This window comes from Melozone crissalis, unplaced genomic scaffold (assembly GCF_028551555.1).
Source record: "Melozone crissalis strain CALT ecotype California unplaced genomic scaffold, PUWL_Pcris_2 ptg000057l_1, whole genome shotgun sequence".
Lineage (NCBI taxonomy): Eukaryota > Metazoa > Chordata > Aves > Passeriformes > Passerellidae > Melozone > Melozone crissalis.
The window spans coordinates 1688804-1714148 of NW_026535835.1; the positions used below are offsets into that span (position 1 = coordinate 1688804).

General features: G+C 51.9%; 1 protein-coding gene across 4 annotated transcripts in view; it reads left to right on the top strand.

The window, feature by feature from the left end:
- CALN1 (calneuron 1) overlaps positions 1 to 25345 on the top strand; it is a 171594-nt gene that overhangs the window by 86241 nt on the left and 60008 nt on the right. For all 4 annotated transcript variants that reach the window (XM_054287055.1, XM_054287056.1, XM_054287058.1 and 1 more), the window contains one exon: positions 9006 to 9149. In XM_054287055.1, coding sequence (XP_054143030.1) covers positions 9006 to 9149 — 144 coding nt within the window. The remainder of the gene's footprint in view (positions 1 to 9005; positions 9150 to 25345) is intronic.

The window sequence follows — 25345 nt, forward strand, 5'->3', positions numbered from 1 at the left end:
CAGGATGAGCGGGAGCTGCAGTGGGGGAGGCTCAGGGAGGGCAGTGCTCTGCTCTGCTCCGTGCTGCTCTGGAAGGAGGAGGAGGGGAGAAGGCTGTTTGCTGATAGAGAGAGCTGTGAAAGGGAGATGGAGCTTTCTTTGGAAAACACTGGAAATTTATTCCCTCCTCATTCAGCCTTTTAGCAGCGGGTTCTGGAGTTGTAAACAAAAGTCGTAGCGTGAATCTGGAATTTATCTGCCTTGTGCTAATCTCCTTTCAGTGTGGGTGTTGGGGTGGTTTTTTTTTCCTTCTTCTTCTTTCTCCTTATTCTTTTTCTTCTTTTTTTTTTCCTTCTTCTCCTTCTTTCTTCTTCTTTCTTTCTCTTTTTACTTCTTCTTCTCCTTCCTTCTTATTTCTTACTTTCCTTTCTTCTTCTTCTTCTTCTTCTTCTTCTTCTTCTTCTTCTTCTCCCTTCTTTTTTCTTGTTTTCTTCTTTTTCTTTTTCTTCTTCCTTTTTCTTCTTTTTCTTCTTTTTCTTCTTCTTCTTCCTACTTCTTCCTCCTTTCTTCTTCTTCCTTCTTCTTTTCCCCCTTTTCCTTTCTTTTCTCTTTTTCCTTTTATTCTCTTCCATGTCCTCTCTTTATTATTTTTCTTCTTTCTCTTTTTATCTCTTTTTCTAAAACTTTATTTTTCTTTTTCTGTCTCATTTTCTTCTTCCTTTTCCTTTTCCACCAAGGCTGGGTAACACATTTTTCCCTGGCCTTGCCCATCCTGGCTTATGGTATGTGCAGGAAGCCCCACAGAATTCCAGGCCCTGGACCAGCCCCACCTGGGGAGCAGAGCTGGGGAGGACCCCGAGGGCAGGGGTGCTCTGGGGCTGCTCCCAGGGCATTTCCATGGGCAATAATCCATGGCAGGGAAGCCCAGGAGGAGCCTGTGCCAGTGCTGTGGCATTCCCTGGATTTGTCTGGGTTTTGGAGCCCCTCTTTCACAAGTCAAAGGAGGGGTCTCTGTGGTGGCACCTCAGGGTCACACAGTTTGTGCCAGGGGACCAAACCCCTCCTGGAATGGGTGTGAGGTGCTGTCCCCACACTCATCTCTGCAGGGAGACAAGGATTTGCAGTGAATGTGGCACAAAAAGCTGATTTTTTATCCAGGGAGCAGAATTGGGCCTTTGGCTTGGGCAGGGCCCCTGTCCTGGTGCTGCTGATCAGAATTCCAGGGATGGGTGCCCAAAAAACCCTGGGGGAGATGCAGGGAGCCAGGGGTGCAGCAGGAGGGGAGGACAGGGAGCTGGGGAAAGGTTTCAAGCAGTGCTTGCAGCTCAGAACATGAGCCCTCATTTAGGAATTCTCATGGAATAATCTGTAGGAACAGGAAATTATCTGTAAGGATTAACATGGAATTGGAAATTATCTGTAGGAATTAACATGGGAAATTATCTGTAAGAATTAACATAGAATCATTTGTAGGAATTAACATGAAATCAACTGTAAGGACATGAGATAACCTGTAGGAATTACCCTGGGATCACCTGTAGGAATTACCCTGGAATCACCTGTAGGAATGACCATGGAATCACCTGTAGGAATTACCATGTAATCACCTGTAGGAATTACCCTGGGATCACATGTAGGAATGACCATGGAATCACCTGTAGGAATTACCATGAAATAACCTGTAGGAATTACCTGAAACCACCTGTAGGAATGACCCTAGAATCCCTGTGTGTTTATGCCGACTGCTGCACTGTGCACTGAAATATTTGATAAAGGATATCAAGACTGAAGTATTTGGAATAAAAATGTTCTCAGCAGGCTGGAAGAGGTCCCTGGAGGCTGAGGTTGCTGCTGCTGGAGGTGACTTGGTCACCAAAGCTGCCCAGAACAGACAGAGCCCCATTTCCCAATGCTCACCCCTGGAACTTCCTCCTCCTTGAGGCCAAATTCCTCGTACCCATTTGTTCCTACACCAGTGTGCTCCTCACCTGAAATGGCTTTTCCCTGTCCCTGGAATGTCCCCTCCCTCTTCCTGTCCCCTCACAGGTGGAAATCAAAGCCCTGTGAGGATGGGCAGGCCCTTGCACAGCTGTGGCTGCCCCTGGATCCCTGGCAGTGCCCAAGGCCAGGCTGGACATTGGGAGCAGCCTGGGATGGTGGAAGGTGTCCCTGCCATGGCAGGGGTGGCACTAGGGTGAGCTTTGATCTTCCTTCCAACCCATTCCAGGATTCCATGTGCTGAGTCCTGCCTTCCTCTCCATCACCCTCCTCACTTCCCTCATTCCAAGCTCATCCCTCAGGCCCAGCCTGGCCCTTTCCCAGCACAGAGAGAAGGTGATTGTTCCTCCTGATTATTCCCCAGGCACTGACAGCTTGGTTCTTCCTCCTGATTTACAGGTGGGTCAGAGCAAGGCCCCTCCAGCCCCACCCTTCTCTGGTGGGTCAGCCCTGCTCTGTCCTGCAGGGATTTCCACAGCAGGGAAATCAGTACACAACAGTGGAAGCTGCTGGTTTGCCATATCCTTCCAACACCTGCAGGATCACAGTGCTGCTGCTCCCCAGCCTGCCCTCAAGGGTTCCCAATCCTTGAGGAGCTTCCCTTTGAGGGTGGATCTGGGAGCAGCAGCTCTTGTTCTGTCCTGCATTTCCATGGGAATGGCAGCTCCCAAATGTCACCATTGAGTTAGGAACGGCTGAAGAAAGGCAACACTGACTCCATGCTCAGAAGGGATGAAGTGAGATTTATTAGGAACTACACATATTTATAGACAGGATCCAGAACCTGATTGGTCACCCAGAACCTGATTGGTCCTTAAACAACACCCCTCACCCCACTGGTTAATTAGGAACAACACCTTTTTGTAAAATATCCTTCCATAAACATCACCTACAAACATTCCACATGTTCACAAGCACCAGGTGCAGAGATTAAGAAAAGAATTAATTTCATTCTTTCTCTGAGCATTCTCACAACTTCCCTAGGACAATGCCTGGGAAAGTTTATGTGTTTCTGACTAACCTGTTGCATCCATACCCAAAGGTTACCTGGAAATGTTCAACGTGCTTGGGAGCAGAAGCACCAAAAATGTCTTTTCCACAAATCATTTTTTTCTTGGGGAAGGGAGAGATGAATAAAAATCTGCCCAATTCTGTGACAAACAACCCCCCTGGGGCCAGAGCAGCCCCAGGCCTGAGTTGTGAGCCCAGGGCACAGTGAGAGCACTGCTGAGCTGCTCCGCTGAGATCCCAAAAGCCGAGGGAAATATTTTGACACTTCCCATTGGAATACGTTGGGGGGGCGTTGCCATTAGATAAAAACAGGATTATTTTGACACTTCGTTGCAATTTGCGGCAGGGAAAAAAAACCCACCCAAAAAAACAAGAGTGAGAATAGCAGATGGAGGGCTGGAAATTTCCAATTTTTAGCCGTAGTAGTGCCAAGCCTCACTCCCCGGTTCACTCAAGGACGAGCTGTTTGCAGCTTTCAGATCCTTCCCTCCGTACTCGGGGGCCCAAAGGTGCAATTAAGGACAATGAAGGATGCAATGAGTGGGGAGATTTGGGGCGGTGTTATCTCGGCTCTTATCTCCCCAATGACAGCGGGGTAATGACACTTTTGGGGTGGGATTTACACCCCAAACCACTCTAGGGCGGCCGGGGCATGTGATGGAATTTTTTCTCCGGAGAATCGTTATTCATCCTCGTCCGGGAGACACAACACAATGACGATGGGTACCGAGGGAAATCATTGGAAATAAACCCGGCCAGGGGGAGAGATTAGTGGGAAGGTCGGGCAGGAGCAGGGAGAGGGATGGGGAGGGATGGGATGGAGCAGGGAGAGGGATGGAGCAGGGAGAGGGATGAAGCAGGGAGAGGGATGGGGATGGAGCAGGGTTAGCGGGAGGGGAGGATGAGGATGGATTTTTGGGGAGTGAAGCACTTTTGGGCTGGATTTCAGGGCCGGCTCTGGCAGCGCTGTTGGTGCCCTTCAGAAGGTAATGAAGAACCCTCCTTTTCCTGGTTCTCCCCTCCTTTTCCTGGTTCTCCCCTCCTTTCCCTGCTTCTCCCCTCCTTCTCCCGGAGGAGGGGTTGATGGGACATGTGCTGGGTAATCGGGATGCTGTAAAGTGCAGCTGTTCAATGGCAGCAGAGAGAGGGAATGAATTAAAGCAAACACATCTCCCTCCCTTTCCATCCACAGCTCTGGAATGCTCAAATAACTCCGGGAAGGGAGTGCTGTGCTCTGGGCTGCTGGGGAACGGGAATCTTCACAGCCAGGGAGGAACATCAGGATGGACTTTCCTGGGAAACCTTTTAGGGTCAGCTCTGCTTCTGCTGCCCAGCCCCTTCTGCCCCCAAACCCTCACTGATTGTTTCTTTCTCCTGGCTGGACTTGCACCCTTCCAGTTCTTCCCAGCCTTGGATCATTTGGGAATTAAATTCATGTTGTGGCTGCTGCTCTTTGAGGTCATTAACGAAGGTGTTAATCAGGATGATGGGGTGGCCAGGGCTGGCTGGAGCTTGGAGCAGCCTGGGGTAGTGGAACCAGAGGAGCCTTGGTCCCTCCCAACCCCAATCCCTGCAGGACTCTGGGATTCCATGGGGCAGGATGAACTTCCCATCCTCTTGATTTTTCCTGGGATCTCTTCCCCCTTTTATCCTCTGGTACAGTTCTGTGTCAGCTGCCCACGTTTGGGAGTAAATGAAGGCACTGCTTAGGGAAAGAGGAATAAATATTGGGATTTCTGATCCCCATGTGCTTGGTTTTCCCTGCTGCCACCCAGGCTGGGCAGGGGGACAGGGCAGCTCCTGGGGCAGCAGCTCCTCAACACCCTCCCCACTTAAAGCCAGAAAGGGCTCTGCTTTTTTGCATCAGGGCAAAGCATCCCTGTGGAGACATTGGAATAGGAAAGATCCCAAAGCTTCTCCAAGCCCCAGCGCTGTCTGTGGAGGGATTGACTCCATGGACCACATCCCCTCGCAGCTCTGAGCCGGGAGCATCTGTTGCCATGGAGACTTGGTGGGGAAAGGCATCTGGGGAAAGGGAGGCTGTATTTTTAGCTTTGGGTAATGAAATGGAACAGCTGGAGAGGAAGGTGAGGGGCAGCCAGGGGCCACAGTGCCCTGGAGTGGGGTTTGGGAGCAGGGCTGGGCTGGGGAGGGTGCTCAGGATGGGCAGCACCTGCAGGAGCCTGGGAATAACACCTGGGAAGAGAAGGGCATGAGGAGGAGCTGTTCCATGTAAGATCAGGAGGAGGCTCTGCCTGAGGTCACACTGCTCCCTGTACAGTGTGTTCAGCCTATAAATAGCTCATATCTACCTCTGCACAAGTGGTATTTATAGAGTGGGGAGGGGAAAGGCTCTGGTTGGTGATGGCAGTGGAGCTGGGGAGGATGTGCCAAGCGTGGTCTGAAGTTCAGGTCTTTGAGAGGAACAGAAAGCCCCAAATGTGTGTGTGTGTGTGGGTTTTCTCTGCTCAAGGCTCAAGGGTTGACTGCTGTTAATGCAGCTTTTGGGATGGGTGTGCCTGGAGAGGGCCCTCAGCTGGAGCTGCTCTGTGGATATTCCCCAGCAGAGCCCTGGACACGTGTCCTTTTTCCCTGGCATTTACCCCTGGCATTTGGATCAGTCTCACATGCAAACTTTTCCAGATTCATGTTTTACTTCTTAAAGTCCTCCCCCTGCAATGAATCTCATTCTTCTGCCTTCAGCTGCCACAAGTTTGTTTTCCCATTAATTGATCTGGGTGTGATATTTACTGCACTGAGCTCTCAGGACCTCACATGAAAGGAGATTTCTCTGCAGCTGGCAGAGTCTGGTGGGATTCAGGGATTCAGTCCTGAATACTCCAAAGGCTCCTGGAATTATGAGCCCAAGCTTTGAGCTGCCTCCCCACCTCTCCCTCCCAGCAGGGTGGGCTGGCAGGGAGACGTGGAAATGGGAACAGGAAATGGGATCAGGATCCTGCTCATGGAAGTGGGAACAGGAAATGGGAGCAGGATCCTGCCCCTGGAAATGGGATCAGGAAATGGGAACAGTATCCTGCCCCTGGAAATGGAAATGGGAAATGGGAGCAGGAAATTGGAACGGGATCCTGCCCCTGGAAATGGGAACAGGATCCTGCCCTGGAAATGGGAATGGGAAATGGGAACAGGATCTTGTCATGGAAATGGGAACAGGATCCTGCCCCTGGAAATGGAAGTGGTCTGGCAGAGCAAGTGCTGAATCTGGGTGAGGAGGTTTAGAAGCAGATTTTGAATTGTAAAGCTTTAAATAAAGCTTCGCAAAGACCATCAGACCTATTCCCTGGTGGGCTCTGATGGTCCTGCCTTTTTCCCAGGAACATCCAAAGGTTTCCTGAGGCCCCTCTGCAAGGTCTGGCAGCCCCTGAGGGACAGGAGGGGGGAGACTGGCAGCCCATGCAGGACTGGGAATATTTCCCTTAAAGCCTGAACTATGCCAGGCAGGCCAAACATTTTCCATCCTACAGTTCCTGATGGAGAATTGAGAATTTTTTCATTAGTTTGGGGTTCTTTTCCCAAAAAAACCTGATGAGTTTTCCCTCTTGCTTCTCCAGTGAAATGCTTTAAATGAAGGTGAAATTCCTCTGAGCAGTTGCAGGGGGCCCTGGGCTGTTCCCAAATCCCCATTCCCAGAGGGAGATGATGGAGCATGCCCTGATTCCCTCTCCAAGCAAGGGCAAAGACTGCTTCACCAAAACTGAGGAACTGGCGCCTCTTTCCCTCCTCAGCTCCAACCTTTCCAGTGAAACAGGCTCCCAGCTGCTGGGAAGTTACAATTTCTGGCATTTGCAAGAGGCAGATCTGGCGAGCTTGGAGCTGGGAGCTGAGAGGTCTGTGAGCAGAGACATTGAGGTGGTGGATTATGGAACCATGGAATATCCTGAGTGGGAAGGGACCACAGGGATCATCCAGTCCAGCCCTGGCCCTGCCCAGACAGCCCAACAATCCCAGCCTGGGCATCCCTGGAGCTCCTGGAGCAGCCTCGGGGCTGTGCCCATTCCCTGGGCAGTGCCAGCACCCTCTGGGGGAAGAACCTTTCCCAAAATCCAACATAAACCTGCCCTGGCCCAGCCCCAGCTGTTCCTGTCCCTGTCGCAGGAGCAGAGATTGGAGCTGCTCCTCAGTGTCTCCCCTCACACAAGTGGCTGCCACAGGCTGGAGCAGTTAAAAGTTAAAAAACAAACCAAAGTCAGATATCAGGAGCTGAGCCAAGCTAAGGACGATTGATGGAAGTGGTTCCTTATGTTCCATCAGTATTTTTATTGATCTGAGGCTGTTTAGTGCTGTAAAAACGTTATAAATTAGAGAAAAGCTCAGAGCAGGATCTAGAGAAGGAAATCATCCAGGGTGACAGCAACAGCAGAAGAGGAAACAGCCTCAGGTTGTGCCAGCAGAGGTGCAGGTTGGATATTAGGAATTATTTCCTCACTGGAAGGGTGGCACAGGGTGGAGTCCCTGGAGGGGTTTAACAGCCCTGGGGATGTGGCACTTGGGGACATGGCTCAGTGGTGGCCTTGGCAGTGCTGGGGGAATGGCTGGACTCAGTCTTAGAGGCTTTTCCAGTTCTGTGTCTCTGATCCTGGGATATCCTGAGTGCACGGAGCTTTGTGGGTGTACATTAACATATCCTGATCATCCTGCCCTGGGATGATCAAATATTCACAATTAACCTTGGAAAAGACAGCAGCTGCTGCTTCTGTGCTCAGCATCCACAGAGTCCTCCACCATAGCAGCTCCTCCTCTCTCCCTTCTGTTATAGATGGATAATGGGATGATTGGCTGTCGCAATTAAGGGATAACTATTGTGTGAATATGAAGAAAAGCTTTAGTGATGTACAGTTATGTTATTGTAGTTTAGATGCCCTCTGTTCTCCCCACAGTTCCCTTTCCCCCCTGTGTTGTTGCCATCACACACCCTGGGCTGTCCAGGACAGGTACAAAGAAGCTGCACAGGTGTCCCTTGCATGGGCCAGGTGGGAATGGAAAAGCTTGGGGGTGCTCAGGGGGTGGGCATGGCAACACCTGAGCTCCAATCCAGGTACAAAGCAGTCTGCACTGATAAATGGCACAGAAGAGCTGAGTGACAGACCTTGGGAGGGGCCAGGGCTGGCTGATGCAACCCCAGGGGTATAAAAGACAGAGCATCCATCTTGAAGATGAACTGGCCATGTGGTGTGCACGAGGGGCAGTTCTCAGCGCTGCAACTTTTTCCTTATGTAGTCCTGTGAAAAATGCCAATCACTTGATTTTTTAAAAATTTTAAAAGTTTAATGATAATAAAATGGTTATTAAAACAGCAATATAAAAAATTAGAGTAATAATAATTTGGACAATTTGGATTAGGACAATATGAGACAATAAGTACAAAGAGTTACAGACAGTCCGGTTGGCTCTTTCTGGGCAAAATAAGCCCGAAAAAGGACCCACATTAACAGAGGATTAACCCTTAAAAGCAACAGCCTGTTGTATATTCATACACCTCATCCAGGATGCATAAATTCCATTCAAACACAGGGCTCTGTCTGGGCAGTGTCAACTTCTTCCTCTGAATCCTAACAGCATCTTCAGGGCTGAACAAGGCAGGAAGAAGTTTGTTTCTTCTGATAATGGAGCAATAAATTCTCTTTCTCTGAAAGATTCAGGTGTCCTGTGACTGCTATCCAGTGCGAGTCGTTTATTTAAGAAGTATCTTACATAGCATAGTTTCTATTTTAACATTATGTTATAACCTAAAAATTATTATTTAAATTATTATTTATTATTAAATTTTTATTTTAAAATTATGTTATAACCTAAAGATCTATATTTGACACACCAATTAAAAAATTAATACAGCATAACTTTCTAACATAACACATATAATATTCATTTTAATATTTGCGAAAAGCCAACCATAAAATATGCATTTTTTCACAGTCCTTTTGTTGTATTTTCATTGAGGTTTAATAAACCTTTTGAAATTTTCCAAAGTGAGCAGTTGTTTCTCCCATTTCCCTCCGCAGAGATCCGGGAGGCTTTCCGAGTGCTGGACCGAGATGGGAATGGCTTCATCTCCAAGCAGGAGCTGGGCATGGCCATGCGCTCCCTGGGCTACATGCCCAGTGAGGTGGAGCTGGCCATCATCATGCAGCGCCTGGACATGGATGGTGAGTGCTGATTTTTTTAAGATTTTCTAAGCCTTCTGATGTTGACATTCTTGTAGCGAACTTCCTCACACACTTTCCGTAAATAACTCATTGTTTTGCAATCCTTTATCGAAGAAGAAAAAGTTGATGGACTGTTGGTCTGTCCAGTGTCATTGGAGAGGTGGCACTGTCACCCTCCAATCCAACGTCATTCTTGGAAAACTATAAATGTTGGAGTCAGAAAATAAACTTCCCTTTTTTCTTCACCTTAAGAACAGCGGCGTGAGCTTGTGTTCTTTTGTGTCCTATAGCGACACAGGGGCTTTCCCAGTGCTTGGCAGCCCTTGGATCCCCATCCAACAACTGCTGCTCACCACAGGAAGGGTGGAAAGGAGCTGGGGAACTTTGCTTTCTCCACACAAAAGGAAAGGGCAAGGTGAGATGTGAAGCTGCTGTGGGTAATCCCAGGGATCAGGCAATCCATGGAAGGGGGATGGATCATCCCTTGTGAGATACAGCTGGGTGAACCCAGAGCAAAGTCCACAATCCCAACAATGCCTGGGCATCCATGGGAGCTCCTGGAGCTCTGGCAGCCTCAGGGCTGGGACCATTCCCTGGGGGTGTTATAGACAAGTAATGTAATAGTTGACTCTCACAGTTAAGAGACAAATATTATACAGATGTATACTAATGTTGTTATAAAATGTCATTCCACAGTCCTCTTTCCCTCCCCTCCTTGTAACAGCCTCAGTAGTCAGGATATTTAGTGGAGACTGGCTTGTCACCAGGAGACACAGCACAACAACACCTGGCCTGCAATAAAGGTGTAAAAGTGATCTCCACCAATGGATGGCACAGAAGGAGTTGGCTGACAAAACTTTGAGAGGGGCTAAGGATATAAAAAGCAGAGTATCCATGTTGTAGAGGAGCACATGGCTGGTAGTCACAGGGGGCTCTCAGCACTGTAATTTTTCCTTATTTAGTCCTTGGTTGTAGTTTTTGTTAAAGTTTAATAACATTTGAAAAAGTGAGCAGTCGTTTCTCACACGGGCAAGAACTTTTCCCTAAAATCCAACTTAACTCCCCTGGCCCAGCTCCAGGCATTCCCTGGGCCCTGTCTCTGTCCCTGTCACACAGAGCAGAGATGAGAGCTGCCCCTCAGGAGGAGCTGAGTCTCCTCTCAGAGTGGTGAGGGGCTGTCCCAGCCTGGAGGGGGACATCCCACAGGTGAAACACAAACCAAAGTCAGGTGTCAGAAGCTGAGCCAGGCTGAAAGTGATGGAAGCAATTCCTTTGATGCCATCACGGAATATCCTGAATTGGACGGGACCCCCAGGATCATCCAGTCTAGCTCCTGGACTGGCCCAGACACCCCAACAATCCCACCCTGCACAGATAATCTTTGCCAGGCTCTCTGAACCTTTCCCTGTGCATCCCTGGGCAGCCCTGGCCAGTGACATTTGGAGCAGGATTCTCCCCAGTCCTGGAGTTGCTGGGCTGGGAGCTGCTCTAAGGAGGTGTTGATTGCTCTGCCAGGAGAAGTTTTGAGGGGTGAAATCATCCCGAGCCAGGTCCTGCTGGGAGAACCCATCAAACAATTACTGAGGGAATAAAAGCAACAGAATCCCTGTTAGCAGGGAGGGAAATGCAGGATCGGGATGCTGGAGCCAGGGAGGGTTTTCAGCTGCTGAAGAGCTGAGCACAAGGAACAATTCCTTTAAAATATCCTTGGCAGGGCAGGGGAGCCCTCCCTGCTGCCAAGAGCTGGGGTGCAGAGATAACCCCTGTCCTGGGGCTGTGACAGGGGGGGAACACCGGAACCCTGCCAGAGCAGTGTCACAGACAGGTTTTATGAAAAATCCTTTCCTGAGGATTTTTCCTCCTGAGAAGCTGAGAGGCCTCAGGAACAAAATGTAAACATTGATTATCTGCTGCTGTGGAATGCAACAGGTGCATCTGTGATTGGTCTCATGGGGTTTCTAATTAATGGCCAATCACAGTCAGCTGGCTCAGGCTCTCTGTCCCAGACACAAGCCTTTGTTATCATTCCTTCTTTTTCTATTTTTAGCTAGCCTTCAGATGAACTCCTTTCTTCTATTCTTTCAGTATAGTTTTAATTTAATATATATCATAAAATAATAAATCAAGCCTTCTGAAACATGGAGTCAGATCCTCGTCTCTTCCCTCATCCTTGGACCCCTGTGAACACCACCACAGAGCAGGGGCTGGGGGATCCGGGAGAGCTCGGAGTCCTTGGGGACACTGGGGAAACCCTTGGGGACACCGGGGAGCAGAGCCCGGGGACAGGGGGCAGTGACATCCCCTGCCCCCTGGCATTCCCCATGTCCCTGGGAGGCACAGGACAGTTGTCACCAGGGCAGGGCTGTCACCCTGCTGAGGTTCTGCACAGAAAGGGCTGCACAACCTGGCAGGGACAGGAGATCCGCTGTGGGAATGAGCTCATTATTCCTTAAAGAAAAGGGGAAGAAAGGAATCCATCACTTTAGAAGTGTCTGTCCAAGAGCTGCTGTTTGCCCCCTGCCCTGCTGTGCTGGCCTTTCCTGGCAGAGACTGACTCGGGCTCAGGTTTGGCAAAGCCAGGCTCAGTGTGCTGCCAGCTCCTGGGGTGTTTTCCCGAAATTCTGAGCTTTTTTGGAAAAAGAGTGCTGGGACTTGGCTCCTAGCTCTGATTCATGTCCAGTCCTTCCCTGACTCTGGCAGACTTTGGCACTGCTCTGTGCAGACTGCTGCTGTGGAGGGACCCGGGCTGGGGAGTCAAACCTGGAATGAGGGAAGGGGTAAATTCCTGCTGAGGTTTTCCAGGCAGCTCTGTGTGCTCTCTGCAGGGATGGCAGCTGATCCTCCAGCTCCAAACTGGCTCTACTAGTGCAGTGTTGGAGCAGGGCTTTGGGGGCTCTGCCAGGGGAAGGTCAAGTGGGCCATGGATTTAAAAAAAGTCAGGGAATGGGAAATTCCTGAGGCGCTGAGCAAAGAGGGGAATGTTCTGTGAAAGATTTACCTTGCCTGCAAATTGAATTAGTGCTGTACAGCTTGAATTTATATTATTATGGCTACTTTTTCTCCAATGGATTCTTCATCTTTTCCTGGGATTTAACTTGGACTGTGGAGTGAGAGCCAGCAGCAGCCTCCTCCCTCCTCTCCCACTGGGAAAGGGCAGCATGCAGGAGCAGGGCAGGAATGCTGGCTGTGCCCAGTGCTCCCAGGAACAGCCTGACCACCTTCCCATTTACTCCTGGGGAGGCTGCTGAGGTTTTCCAGGTTCTTGCTGGCATTAGATGGGTTGGAAGCTCGGGTGGATGAAAGGTCACACTCAGGGAGGAGTCCCCAGTGCTCAGGAGAGCTGTGGGGAGCTGAAATCCCCTGCACATCCCTGCCCTGTGCCGTGAGTTATGGTGTGCTGGCAGGTGGAGCAGCCAGACATCCATTCCTTCCTTCCCATCAAAACTGCTGCCAGGGCCTGCAAATGAGGTAAGAAAATTGGCAGGGCTTGGGATTTAAGCTGAGCCAGCCTGAGCAGCCCCAACATGCAGTTTTCATCAGCAAATTCCAGCGTGGCAGAGGGGCTGCATCTGCCCTGGCCAACTTCACTGAGGGCCAGCAAAAACCAGGAGAACCAGGGGCTGGAGCTGGGCTGGGCTGGGCTGGGGCTGAGCATAAAGGGACATGACCAGAGAACTTCACACCTGGTGTCACCTCCTGCCACTGAGCCAGAGACAGACACAGGGACAGACACAGGGAATGACACTGGGAATTGTGACCGTGTTCACAGGGGTCTTAGGATGAGGGAAGAGATGAGGATCTGACTCCATGTTTCAGAAGGCTGATTTATTATTTTATTATAGTATAATGTTATATTATATTATATTATATTATATTATATTATATTATATTATATCTATACTAAAAGAATAGAAGAAAGGATTTCATCAGAAGGCGGCTAAGAATAGAAAAAGAAGGAATGATAACAAAGGTTTGTGGCTCAGACTCTCTGTCCGAGCAAGCTGACTGTGATTGGCCATTAATTAGAAACAACCACATGAGACCAATCACAGATGCACCTGTTGCATCCCACAGCAGCAGATAACCATTGTTTTACATTTTGATCTTGAGGCCTCTCAGCTTTTCAGGAGGAAAAATCTTAAAGAAAAGATTTTTCATAAAAGATGCCTGTGACAGGGAATGGCACAGAGTGGCACAGGGACAGACACAGGGAATGGCACAGGGAGAGCTGCCTCCAGGGCCACAGTGTGCAGCTGCTCAGTGATGCTCTCAGAGCTCCCAAGGGAGCAGGAAGGAATGGATGCTCCATAATTCATCACTTTTGGAGGAAAAATGGGGTTAGGGAGAGAACACTGCTGGAGCTTGAGCAAAACCAGCCCTGGCACAGCTGGGATTTGGGCCAGGAGCCCTTTACAGGTGTCACCTCTGATGCCTCCATGGCTGCTGAGGGCTGCCAGCACCTCCCTGCACAGAGAAGTGTCACCAGCCTTCCTGCAGAGGGGACAGGCCAGCAGAGGGATGTGTCACCAGCCACCAGCCTGGCACTGCCAGGAGTGCAGCGAGTGGCTCTGCCCTCAGTCCCCTCTGCATGCCCTGATTTCCGGGGAATATCCCATTCCTGCCACTCCTCCCTGGAGGCAGGAGAGCAGCAGAGCTGGGGATCCCCTGGATCCCTAACTGGCATAAACCCCCCTCAGTTATGGAGGAAAATGGGAATCTCCTTGGAATATTTCAAAGTCTCCAGAGAAATCCTAAAAAATTTCCTCAGAACCCTCCTGCTGTGAATTGCAGGAGACGTTGTGGCACTGCTGGGATGGGAAGTGCCAGAACAGGACAGGAAGAAAAGGGATTTTCTGGGCAAAAATGTTTCTCTTTAGGAAGGGAGGTGGGGGCTGGGGGTTCTGAGATTTCCATTAGCCCAAAGCTTTGTTTGGAAGTGTGGGGCTGTTCCCACAGAGGTTGTTGGTGGACCTGGGCACCCCACTGGGGCCTGTGCCTTGTAAGGAGCCAATATTTTCTTCTGGGAATGCTCCTAGAGGTCAAATCTCACCTTTATCCCATGGATTCCCCTAATTTTCAGCCATAATTCTGCATTTCATGGACACAAACTGTGAGAGGGGCCTGTGATTCTCTCTGCAAGCTGGGAATGAGCTGGAATGTTCTGCCAGCACAGGGAAAGGGAAATATTTTATACGTTTCTGTGCTGGGAAAAGGAATTATTTGTAAATTCTTCCAATTGGCAGCAATGCTGATAAAAACACTGGAAAATGGCACATGGAATGTGTAGCCTTATCTGGGATTCCTCCTCTTTAAGCAGGATTTGCCATAAAAGAGATGAATGTGTGACTTAAGTGTCACAAATGGTTTCGTTGGGATTTTTATCTGAGGAATAAAATGAGCACTTGGTGCATTAATTAGAGGAGCAGCTGGAAAAATAACTCCAGGCTACCACAAAAGCGGGGGGGGAAATCCACCCCTGGATGTCAAATTATTTATTGGGATGAGAATGGGGAGTCTTTTGATGAAGCAAAAGTCGAGCTGGTTTCAGCAGGGACCTGCCTGGAACCTCTGGGACATTCTGGGATGGTGACATCCTTGGGAGCAATGGAAAATGGGGGAATCTCAACTTCATATTCTGGAAGAGTCATGGAATAATTGAGGTTGGAAAAGATGTAGGAGGTCATCAAGTCCAACCACCCCCAGCACAGCCAAGGCCAGCACTGCCCCATGTCCCCAAGTGCCACCTCCACAGGGCTGTTAAACACCTCCAGGGATGGGAACTCCACCACTGCCCTGGGCAGTGTCCATGCCTGACCAGCCTTTCCATGGAGACATTTCCCCAGTATCCAACCTAAACTTTTCCTGGGTGTTTCCAGAACAACCTGAGGCTGTCCTGGGTGTTCAAACCCGGGCAGAAATGGCATTGGTGCTGTGGTTTGGTGGCCATGGCTGGACCTGATGACCTTGGAGGTCTTTTCCCACCTCAGTGATTCCAGGACTCTGCTAGAACTTCAAACTGAGATTCTCCCCCCAGTTTTTCATTGCTCCCCAGGATGTCACCTCTCCAGTTCTGCCACTGCAGGTGACACATCCCAGAATGTCCCAGATTATCTCTGGAAAGGGAAGAAGTGACAGTGCCATGTGTGGTGTCACCGTGTCCCTCCAGCCATTGTCCTGCTGTCCATGACTCCCCAGGGACTTTGCTTTGTTTGCCTGCCCTGGCTGCTGGGGAGGGAAGGGAGACCAGAGCTGGGGACAGGGATGGCCATGGCCAAGGGACATGGGCTGGAGACAGAGCAAATCTCTCCTTCAAAATGAACTGGTCAGCTTTCCCCAGGGCAGACAGAAGACAATCCCTTGTTCTTAGGCATGGACAAATCCAAGATCACAGGATTGTTAAGGTTGGACAAATCCCAGGATCACAAGATCATTAAGGGTGGAAAAGACTTCCAAGATCATCCTGTCCAACCTTTGATCAATGAAATGTTGGCTTCTGTCCACAAGCTCAGTTTGAGCTGCCCTGAGTGGGACAATGGTGACATTGCCAAGCTGGAAACGTTTTCTGTGCTTCTTTTGTCTCTCACACTTTTCTTCTTTGGGTTTTCCTGAGGTTTTTTACTGTGGTGGATGTTTCCTTTTGTTTCAGCATGAAAAGAACTGGATAAAATATTTCAGTTTATATCTCAATATAAAATGTGTTTCAGTATAAAAGAGCCCAGGCTGCTGGAGGGGGACCAGGAACCATTTCTGGGTTAAAATCAGAGTTCATAGGAGTCAGAGAATCCCAGAATCCCAGGTTTGGGTTGGAAACAATCTTAAAAATCATCTCACTCCATCCCTTGTCATAGGCAGGGACACCTTCTACTGCCCCAGAATACTTCAAGCCCCATCCAGCCTGGCCTTGGGCACTCCCAGGGACCCAGGGGCAATGGCTTATGATGGATTTGGGGTTTGTCCTTTGATCTCAAAGTGATTTTTCAGTGTGAGACACGATCCAGCCACATTCCAGCCTGGCTGTCCTTTAAAATGTGTTGCTGAGCTGGGAATTTTGGGCAGCAGGATGGATTTGATGAGATGTGTCTGGATTTATGGGGCCACTCTCTCCATGTCTGCTCTCATTTGGACAATGAGGATTATCACATTTTATCCCATTCTGTGTTCTCACTGCAGAAATGAGGAGTAATTACAGCTGCTGCTGCAGCCTGTCAAATCTGCAGCTCAGGAGCAGCAAGAGGTTCATCAAATTACACCGAATTACATCAAATTATAGCCAGTAATATCCCACCCTGCCTTTGCTGAAGTGCAGCCCAGCACAAAAGGAAGGCCTGAAGTGCAGAGCCCCCTCTGGAACCCACCCATGCTTGGGCTGGGATGCTCCTCGTGCCCTGTGCTTTGTTTCCATCCCTGTGGAATTTGATTTCTTGCTGAAATGCAGCGCCCTGGGCTCATTGTGGCTCCCCAGGGTGTGTGTGCCCCAGGGAGCACCCACAGTGATGAGCTGCTGGTGCGGCCCAGATGCACCCAGAGCTCTCTGCCCCTCCCAGGGCAGGGGCAGAGCTGCTGATGGAATCCTGGGCACTCTGGGGTGGTCCCAGTGCTCCTGATCCATGGGACACAGGGACCACTGCTCACAGCTGGGGATGCACCTGAGCCTGCATAGACCTGCCAAAGGGGTTTGGGTGCACAGGGAGGGGATCTCAGAGAGGGTTGGGGGCTCTGGGGACTCAGCAGCCCCTGCAGGGCCCTTTCTTGGGGATATCTGGTGGCAGGGCTGGTCCCTGGGCATCCTGCAGCTCCCTGGGGCTGCTGTGGAGCTGGCAGGTGTCTGATGGGCCTTTATTCCTTACTGCAGCCCTGTCTGCCTTGGGCTTTCCCTCCTGGTTTGAGTGCTTGTGCTGGAGCAGGTCCCTGTCCCCTCAGTCCCTGGGGACACGGGGAGGTCACAGATTTTGTTTTAACGGGACAAACCAGGCCTGGGGAGCTGCTCCTCCCCTGCAGGACAAGCCAAGGGGTGCCAGAGTGAGGAGCTCTGCAGCTCCTCTGCTCGGTGGGATGGACAAACCCCCCCTGCTCCTCCCCTCTGGGCTGGGCTGGAGCCCCTCAGCCCATGGAGCCCCCTCCTGCAGGGATGGTCCCTACAATCCATGGAGATTTCTGTGGGGCTGTCATGGAACCAGATCCACACAACTGCTCTGGAAACTGCAGGAGTGGAGGGACTTAAGGGACAGAGGGGCTCCAGTGGAGATATTTATCCTTTCCTCAGATCCATTGAATTTAATGGAATCCCAGAATAGTTTGGGTGGGATCTTAGAGCTCCTCTCATTCCATGGCAGGGACACCTCCCACTGTCCCAGGCTGCTCCCAATGTCCAGCCTGGCCTTGGGCACTGCCAGGGATCCAGGGGCAGCCACAGCTGCTCTGGGCACCCTGTGCCAGGGCCTGCCCACCCTCACAGGGAACAATTCCTGATTCTAATATCCCATCCATCCCTGCCCTCTGGCACTGGGAGCCATTGCCTGTGTCCTGTCCCTCCATCCCTGTCCCCAGTCCCTCTCCAGCTCTCCTGGAGCCCCCTCGGGCTCTGGAAGTGGCTCTGAGCTCTCCCTGGAGCCTTCTCCTCTCCAGGTGAGCACCCCCAGCTCTCCCAGCCTGGCTCCAGAGGTGTCCCAGCCCTGCAGCAGCTCTGTGCTCTCCTGGATTCACTCCACAGACCCACGTCCTCCCTGGCAGTGGGGGCAGCTGTTCCTCTCCTCCCAGAAGTCACTGGAGCTGTCTATAATTAAAACTCTTTTCCAAGGCCAAAGTTTTGTGCCAGACTTCCCCTGATTGATCTGTAATTAGGGAGAAATTCTCTGCCTCGTGCTGGGCGAGGGGTCAGGCTGCTGAGGAGGCTCTGACCTCCCAATCTCTGAAACCGAACGCCTTGTCTGGGAGATCTCCTGAGGCTGGAGCTGTTCCGGCTCATCCTGTGCCTCAGCCCAGGGCACAGCCTCGCCCAGACCGTGCCAGCCCTGCCAGGCTGAGCTGGGCACGGCAATGACCCAGCCCGGGCCGGCCAGCACCGCAGGGAGCTGCTGGAGAATAAAAATAAACAGCATTGTGTGCTCGGGGCCCCGAGCTGCAAACCCAGCTCATTAACTTTAAATATCTCACCTCGCTGCTCGCTGGAGGTCACGCTCGGCAGGAGCAGCGCGGCGCTCATCAGCTCCCAGCGCACATCCTCATCCTCATCCTCATCCTCACCCCGGCCGGGGCCACGCGGGGAACTGCCAAGGACCTGATTATCCTGAGAATGGCCAGGGAAAGGCTCATTCAGGGAGCAATCAGTGAGCATTATCCAGCCAATTCCATATACAAGGCTCTGAAAACCCGGGCGAAGTCCGTTCTGCCCGGGGGTGGAGGTGATGAAATTCAGGAATGTTTCCCCTCTCATTTCCCTTCTCCCTCTCCCATTTTCCTTTCCCCCTTTTCATTTCCTTTATCCCTCCCTCATTTTCCTTTCCCCCCTCTCATTTCCAGGAATGTTTTCTCCCTCTCATTTCCCGTTTCCCCCTCGCATTTCCCTTTCTCCCCCTCTCATTTCCCTTCTCTGTCTCCCATCTTCCTTTCCCCCCTCTCATTTCCAGGCATCTTTAACCCCTCTCATTTTCCTTTTCCCCCCTCTCATTTCCTTTCTCCCTCCCTCATTTTCATTTTCCCTCCTCTCATTTCCCTTTCCCCCCCTCTCATTTCCAGGCATCTTTCCCCATTCTCGTTTTCCTTCCCCCCCTCTCATTTCCCTTCCCCCCCTCTCTTTTCCAGGAATGTTTTCCCCCTCTCATTTCCCTTTTCCCCCTCTCATTTCTCTTTCTCCCTCTCTCATTTCCAGAAATGTTTTCCCCCCTCTCATTTTCCTTTATCCCTCTCATTTCCCTTTTTCCTCTCTCATTTCCTTTTCCCCTCTCTCATTTCCCTTTTCCCCCTCTCATTTCCCTTTCACCCTCTCTCATTTCCAGAAGTGTTTTCTCCCTCTCATTCCCTTTTCCCCTTCTCATTTCCCTTCTCCCCCTCTCATTTCCCTTTCCCCCCTCTCATTTCCAGGCATCTTTCCCTCCTCTCATTTCCCTTTTCCCCCCCTCCCATTTAATTTCCCCCTTCTCATTTCCAGAAATGTTTTCCCCCTCTCATTTCCCTTCTCCCCCTCTCATTTCCTTTCCCCCCTCTCATTTCCAGCCATCTTTTCCCTCTCCGCTTCTCCTCTCCAGCTCTGCCTTTCTCCAGATTTAATTCCACCCTCCAAAGGAGCAGCTGGGACAGGAGAGGTTTGCAGGGGTCTCTCCTGAGGGCTGAGGTGGGACAATCCCATGGGAATGGGGTGGGATGGAGTCACCTCTGCTCCTCTGAGCATTCCCTGGTCCCTCAAAGCTCGGGCAGGAGTTCCCAGGAGCTGCTGCTGCTCCCTGGGATGAGGGGATTTGGAGCCCTGCTCTCCCTGCCTGGCATTTCCAGCCTGGGCAGATTTCTGAGGGTGGATCCTGTGGGATCAGGAGAAGGTGGGATGGGCTCAGGGGGTGGTTTGGGTGCAGCTGGGGCTGTTTGGGGCTGCTGGTGCCCTGGCAAGGTGACTGCACAGCTCTGGCTCTGGTTCCTGCTGCCCATCCCAGCAGATCCAACTTTCCCTGCTCCCCATAGTGAAAGGCTGAGGGAAGATGAAATCCTTTTTCTGAGCTCACAGCTTAGGGAGAGGGTGGGAATTCTCTGTGCTCAGCTCTTAGAAACCAGTGCAGAACCAGCAGGAGCAGCTGGAACCTCTCAGTGCTGGGGATGTGGGATCAGAACCTGGAGGAGAATTGGTGTTGAAGGGAAGTGGCTTAAGGAGTAAATCCCTTTCCAAAGGGCTGCAGGCTCTTTCATCTCCCCTGAGATGGTGTCCAACCCCCAGTCTGCTCCCTGGAGGGCAGTGGTGCTTTCCCAGTCCCCTCCAGGTGTTCAGTCATTGATGATTTTCTTTTTCCTGTGTCCTCTCTCCTCTGCACAGCTCCTGACAGGAGGGCACAGCCGGGGGGGTCGGGCTGTGCTCCAGGGAACAGGGACAGGAGCAGAGGGAACGGCCTCAGGCTGGGCCAGGGGAGCTCAGAGGGGATTTTGGGAACATTTCTTCACTGGAAGGGTGGTCAGACATTGCTGGAAATGCTCACAAACTGTGTGGATGTGGCTCTTGGGGACAGGGGTCAGTGATGGCCTTGGCAGTGCTGGGGGAAGGTTGGACTTGGTGATCCTGGAGGTCAGTTCCAACCTCAATGATTCCATGATTTTGTGGTCCCACAGGTTTATTCAGGAGGCCAAATGAACATTTTGCAGAGGTGCAGGCATCCCTTTCTTGAGTCACTCAGGTCCAAAGCAAACCTCCCTGGGCTGCAAGGTCAGGAGAAACCCCTGCATTCCCAGCTCCTCACTGCTCTTTGCTGCTGCTCCATCATCCCTGATGCCCTTGGAATCAAAGAGCCCCAGCAGTCTGGGGTGGAAGGGACCTTAGAGATGATCCAGCACCAGCCCTGCCATCCCCACACTTGGCACAAGGGTGTTGGATGTGCCATGGGAGCCCAGGATTCCCTGCTGGAGCTCTGTGGAGCTCTGGGAGTGGCCAGACTGAGCTCACACATGGCAAATGTTGATGCTGGGGCTCCTCACGCTGGAATTATCCCCAGGCTCTCTCTGCTCATGGACGAGCAGTGAGGGGGAGCTTTGGCAAGTCCCTGCTGGCCACACAAGGTCTGTGGCACTGGGAAGGTTCCCAGAGAACCCAGAGGTGTTGCTTGGTGCCTTCAGCATCCTCTTCCCACGATGGGATAACGAGCCAGGCTCACCAGTGCCATGCCTTGGTTATTGTCACACTTCCCTGGTTCCTGCAGGGAGCAAAGGTCTGTGGGCACCTGGAGCTCTTCTCACCCAGCTGAGGGCCTGGGCATGATGAGCTGATCTGATTTGGCTCTGCTGGGGTGGGCAGAGAGGTTCTGAGTCATTGTTTGAGTCATGAGGCTCAGCCTCAGCGCTGGTGCCCCCGGGTGACTCGGTGATATTAATGCCAGGATTAACACGGGGCTTTACAGGGGAGGAGAATGTGAGGGCACTGCTGGGAGGGAATCAAGGAGAGCTTTAGGTGGCTTTAAACCAGTGCTTGAGCTCAGCTCAGGTGTTCTGCAAAGATCACCCATACAGGCATTGACCCATCCCTTGGCCCAAGGACCTCAGGAATGGGGTGGAATCCTGAGGGATGGGCCTGGAGCCCGTCTGTGCTCACCCCCTTTGCCACCTGCCGGCCTGCCCTGTTCCAGCAGCCCCTCAGCCCCATTCCCAGGGTTTCCCTGTTCCAGCAGCCCCTCACCCCCATTCCCAGGGGTTTCTCTGTTCCAGGAACCCCTCACCCTCATTCCCAGGGTTTCCATGCCCCAATAGACCCCTCACCCCCATTCCCAGGGTTTCTCTGTTCCAATAGACCCCTCACCCCCATTCCCAGGGTTTTCATGTCCCAGCAGCCCCTCACCCCCATTCCCAAGGTTTCCATGTCCCAATAGATCCCCTCAGACCCATTTCCAGGGTTTCTCTGTTCCAATAGACCCCTCACCCCCATTCTCAGGGTTTCCTTGTTCCAGCAGCGCCTCACCCCCATTCCCAGGGTTTCCATGTCCCAACAGACCCCTCACCCCGATTCCCAGGGTTGCCCTGTCCCAGCAGACCCCACCCCAATGTGCCCCTAGGTTTCCCTGCCCTCCCAGTTTGTAAATAAGCTCTGGAAATATGTGAGTGCCTTGGATCATGGAATCATGAAGCTGGAAAGGAGCTCTGAAACCCCCAGGTGCAGCCATTAACCCATCACTGCCCGGTCCCCATGGAACCATTTCCCTTCCTCAGTCAGGGAGCTCAGCCCGAGCAGGGTTTATAAATCTGTGTTTGTGCCAGGGAGCAGGGACAGGAGGGAGCTGTCCCGGGCCAGGAGCACATCCTGCTCCCCCTGGCTGCAGCTGTGCCCCTCCAGCCCTCCCAGGGGTTCTCATCCTGTGGCATGAGCTGTGCTCAGGCCTCAGTGGGAGCCTGGATGCAGAGGAGGGGAGGATGTGACCAGCACCCATCTCACAGGGGGTGCGCCCTGGGGTCCTGTGAGCCCTGCTGGGGTCAGGGATTGTGGCAGAACAGGCAGCACACCAGCTCCCACTCAGCCTTTTTCTCTTTTCACCCCATCCTTAAACCATCTCTGAGTTAATTTGTGGATAATCCACACATGGCTCAGAATCCCAAGGACCCTGGGGAGAGCAGCACATCTGCAGCACAGGGATGGGAGGGTTGGATTTAATTCCTGCGCTGGTGCGAGGCCATGGGGAGGAGCAGGAGGGTGAGCTGGGCAGCTCCTGCCTGTGCCAAACCCAAATTCCACACTGTGCTCCCAGGATGGGATGTGAAAACCGGGCTGTGGTGCTGCCCGGGCTGTGCAGAGCAGCCCCGTGCAGGTTTTAGTGTTGGTTTTTATAACATTTCTCTCGTGGCTGTCAAAAGGAATTTTCAGACAAACCCGTGATTTCTCTCTGTTGATGAAATGATGCTGCAGTCTCCTGAGGTGCTGATGGCAGGGAAGGTTTGTTTTCTGCAGCTTCACATGAATGTTAAAGGGATATTTCTACCAGGCAAAAGTGGGGGTCTAGCTGCCTTGCTAGTTAAGAGTTTTAATTGAAAAAGCAGTCAATAAGGGGATAGTGCATTTTTCAATGGCATCTTTCTTTGGAGGCTGTGGAAGATGCTCTCATTAAGCTGACAATTAAAGCCTGTGAAGTTAATGATGATCCCTGGCAGAGGCACAGGGAAGTCACGAGCGAGGGGCTGCCCGAAGTCTTGCACAAAGTCAGAGCCCAGCAGTCCTTTTCTCTGGAATCACGTGTGGGACCGAGTCCTGCGTGTCCTCTAAGGGTGGAGTGACATTGGAGAGACGCGAACCGAGTAACTCCGAGCTCGGGGTCACACGGGCACAGGCCAAATGAATGCGGGGGCAGGTACCAGCACCTCTTTAAAATGCAAATTGTTTTCTTGCTAATCTGGCTAATTTAAAGAAATTAGCATCCCAAAGCATCCCGATTTGCATCCCAGCGCACGGATTCGCTGCTGTCGGTGCCATCGGTGTAAATCACCGGGAGCCGCTGTCACCTTGTTCCCTTCCCCAGCGATCCGGCCGGGAAGGGACCGTGCCGGGACCGATCCACCCGCGGGATGGACCAGAAATGTTTTACAGAATGGCTCTCCGGGAGAGGCGGTGCCCACCCCTTACCTCAATGTGCCAGCCCAAAAACGAGCTCGGTCCTGCAGAGCTCCGCAGCTGGGAGCGGCTTTAGCAGCGGGACCATGAGCGGATCCCTCCCATTTTACAGCATCCCTTGAAGAGCTTCACCCCAGGATGTTCCCCCCCAGAAATCCCAAATCTCCTGGAGCCCGGAGATCGCAATTCGGCCCAGGGAGTGCTCGTGCTGTGCCGCTTTTGGGCTCGGGCTGTGCTGGTTTTGTGCCCGGGCTGTGCCAGTTTTGTGCCCGGGCTGTGCCGGTTTTGTGCCCGGGCTGTGCCGGTTTTGGGCTCGGGCTGTGCCGGTTTTGTGCCCGGGCTGTGCCGGTTTCGGGCTCAGTTTGTGCTGGTTTTGGGCTCGGGCTGTGCCGGTTTTCCCACGGCGTTTGTGCCAAGATAAGGGCACGGGAGATGGCGATCAGCTGCACGGCTGCTCGGATCGGCACACGGGGGGGGGGTGATTCGAGGCACAGATGTGATTGATAAGAAGTGCAGATGGGATTGATAAAAAGCATAGATGTGATTGATAAGAAGCACAGGTGTGATAAGCGCAGATGTGATTGATTAGAAGCACAGATGTGATTAATAAAAAGCACAGATGTGATAAGAAGCACAGATGTGATAGATAAGAAGCGCAGGTGTGATAAGAAGCACAGGTAGCAGCGGTGGCACGGCTGGCACACGGCGCTGCCGCGGGCACTGCTGGTGTTCCAGTGGAAACCCTGGCATTGATCTGCTGGAGCCTCACGGTCTGAGACACTTCTCACACCTGGTGACTGAACAGCAGCAGCTCCAGGGAGAGCTGGATGCGGTCACTTCCAGCTGAATGGGAGTAAAACACAACCCCAAATCCTGCTGGTGCAGGGAGCAGGGCTGATTTACCCAGCCCATCAGTTCATTAACATGGAGGAGGAGATGTCCGTGGCCTGATCAATGAAGGAGACTTTCCACAAGATTAGGTTAAGCATTCTCAGGAGATCTGGGCATTGAACTGCTCAGACAGACAGGGATTTTAAAGATCTTTCAGCAGGTATGAATATCCCTTTATTTTGTGGAGGGAAAAGTGACATTTGGTACAAAACTCCCTCCAAACAGCCCTGTGCCTTGTTCAGAGCAGAAGCAACACTCAGCATTGCACCAGCTCGGCTCATTAGTGGCAGGACCTGTCACCTGTCCCTGGTGGTGGCACTGAGGCTGTGCCTGCACTGCCTGCTCTGCATGCCAGGCACACACAGATGCTGCTGGCAAGCTGGGCTGAAAAACCTGCTGGATCTGCAATGGCCTGGCCCCTGCTCTGCCTGCTGGATCTGCAATGGCCTGGCCCCTGCTCTTCCTGCTGGATCTGCAATGGCCTGGCTTGTGCTCTGGAGCCTGGGTCTGGCCCTGTAAAACTTGTGCAGAACCTGAGAGGGAGAGCCCTGGCTGTGCTGCTGGCTCCTGTCCCCCTGCCAAAATGGCTTTTTGGGAGCTGCCTCTGGACTGTCTGGGATGGGGGAATGACCTGTTCTCCTCAGTGCATGGCCTGATTCTGTCCTTGGGGCCATCTGGGACACAACAGGGGCCATTCCCTGGCACAGCAAAGGATTTGGGTCTGTGGGCACCAGGAAGCTGCTGTGGAGGTTTCCCAAGGTGTGGGGGATCCTGATGTGCAGCAGGTCCAGCGGGGCATGTTGGGCTTGAAGGTGTAAATAATTTATAATAATGAGGGTGGTGAGGCCCTGGCACAGATTTCCAGAGCAGCTGGGGCTGCCCCTGAATCCCTGGCAGTGCCCAAGGCCAGGCTGGAGGCCCTTGGAGTACTCTGGGATAGTGGAAAGTGTCCCTATTCACATCAGCCTGGACTATATGGCCTCTAAAACTCCCTTCAACCCAACCTTCTCTCTGATTTTTGAGT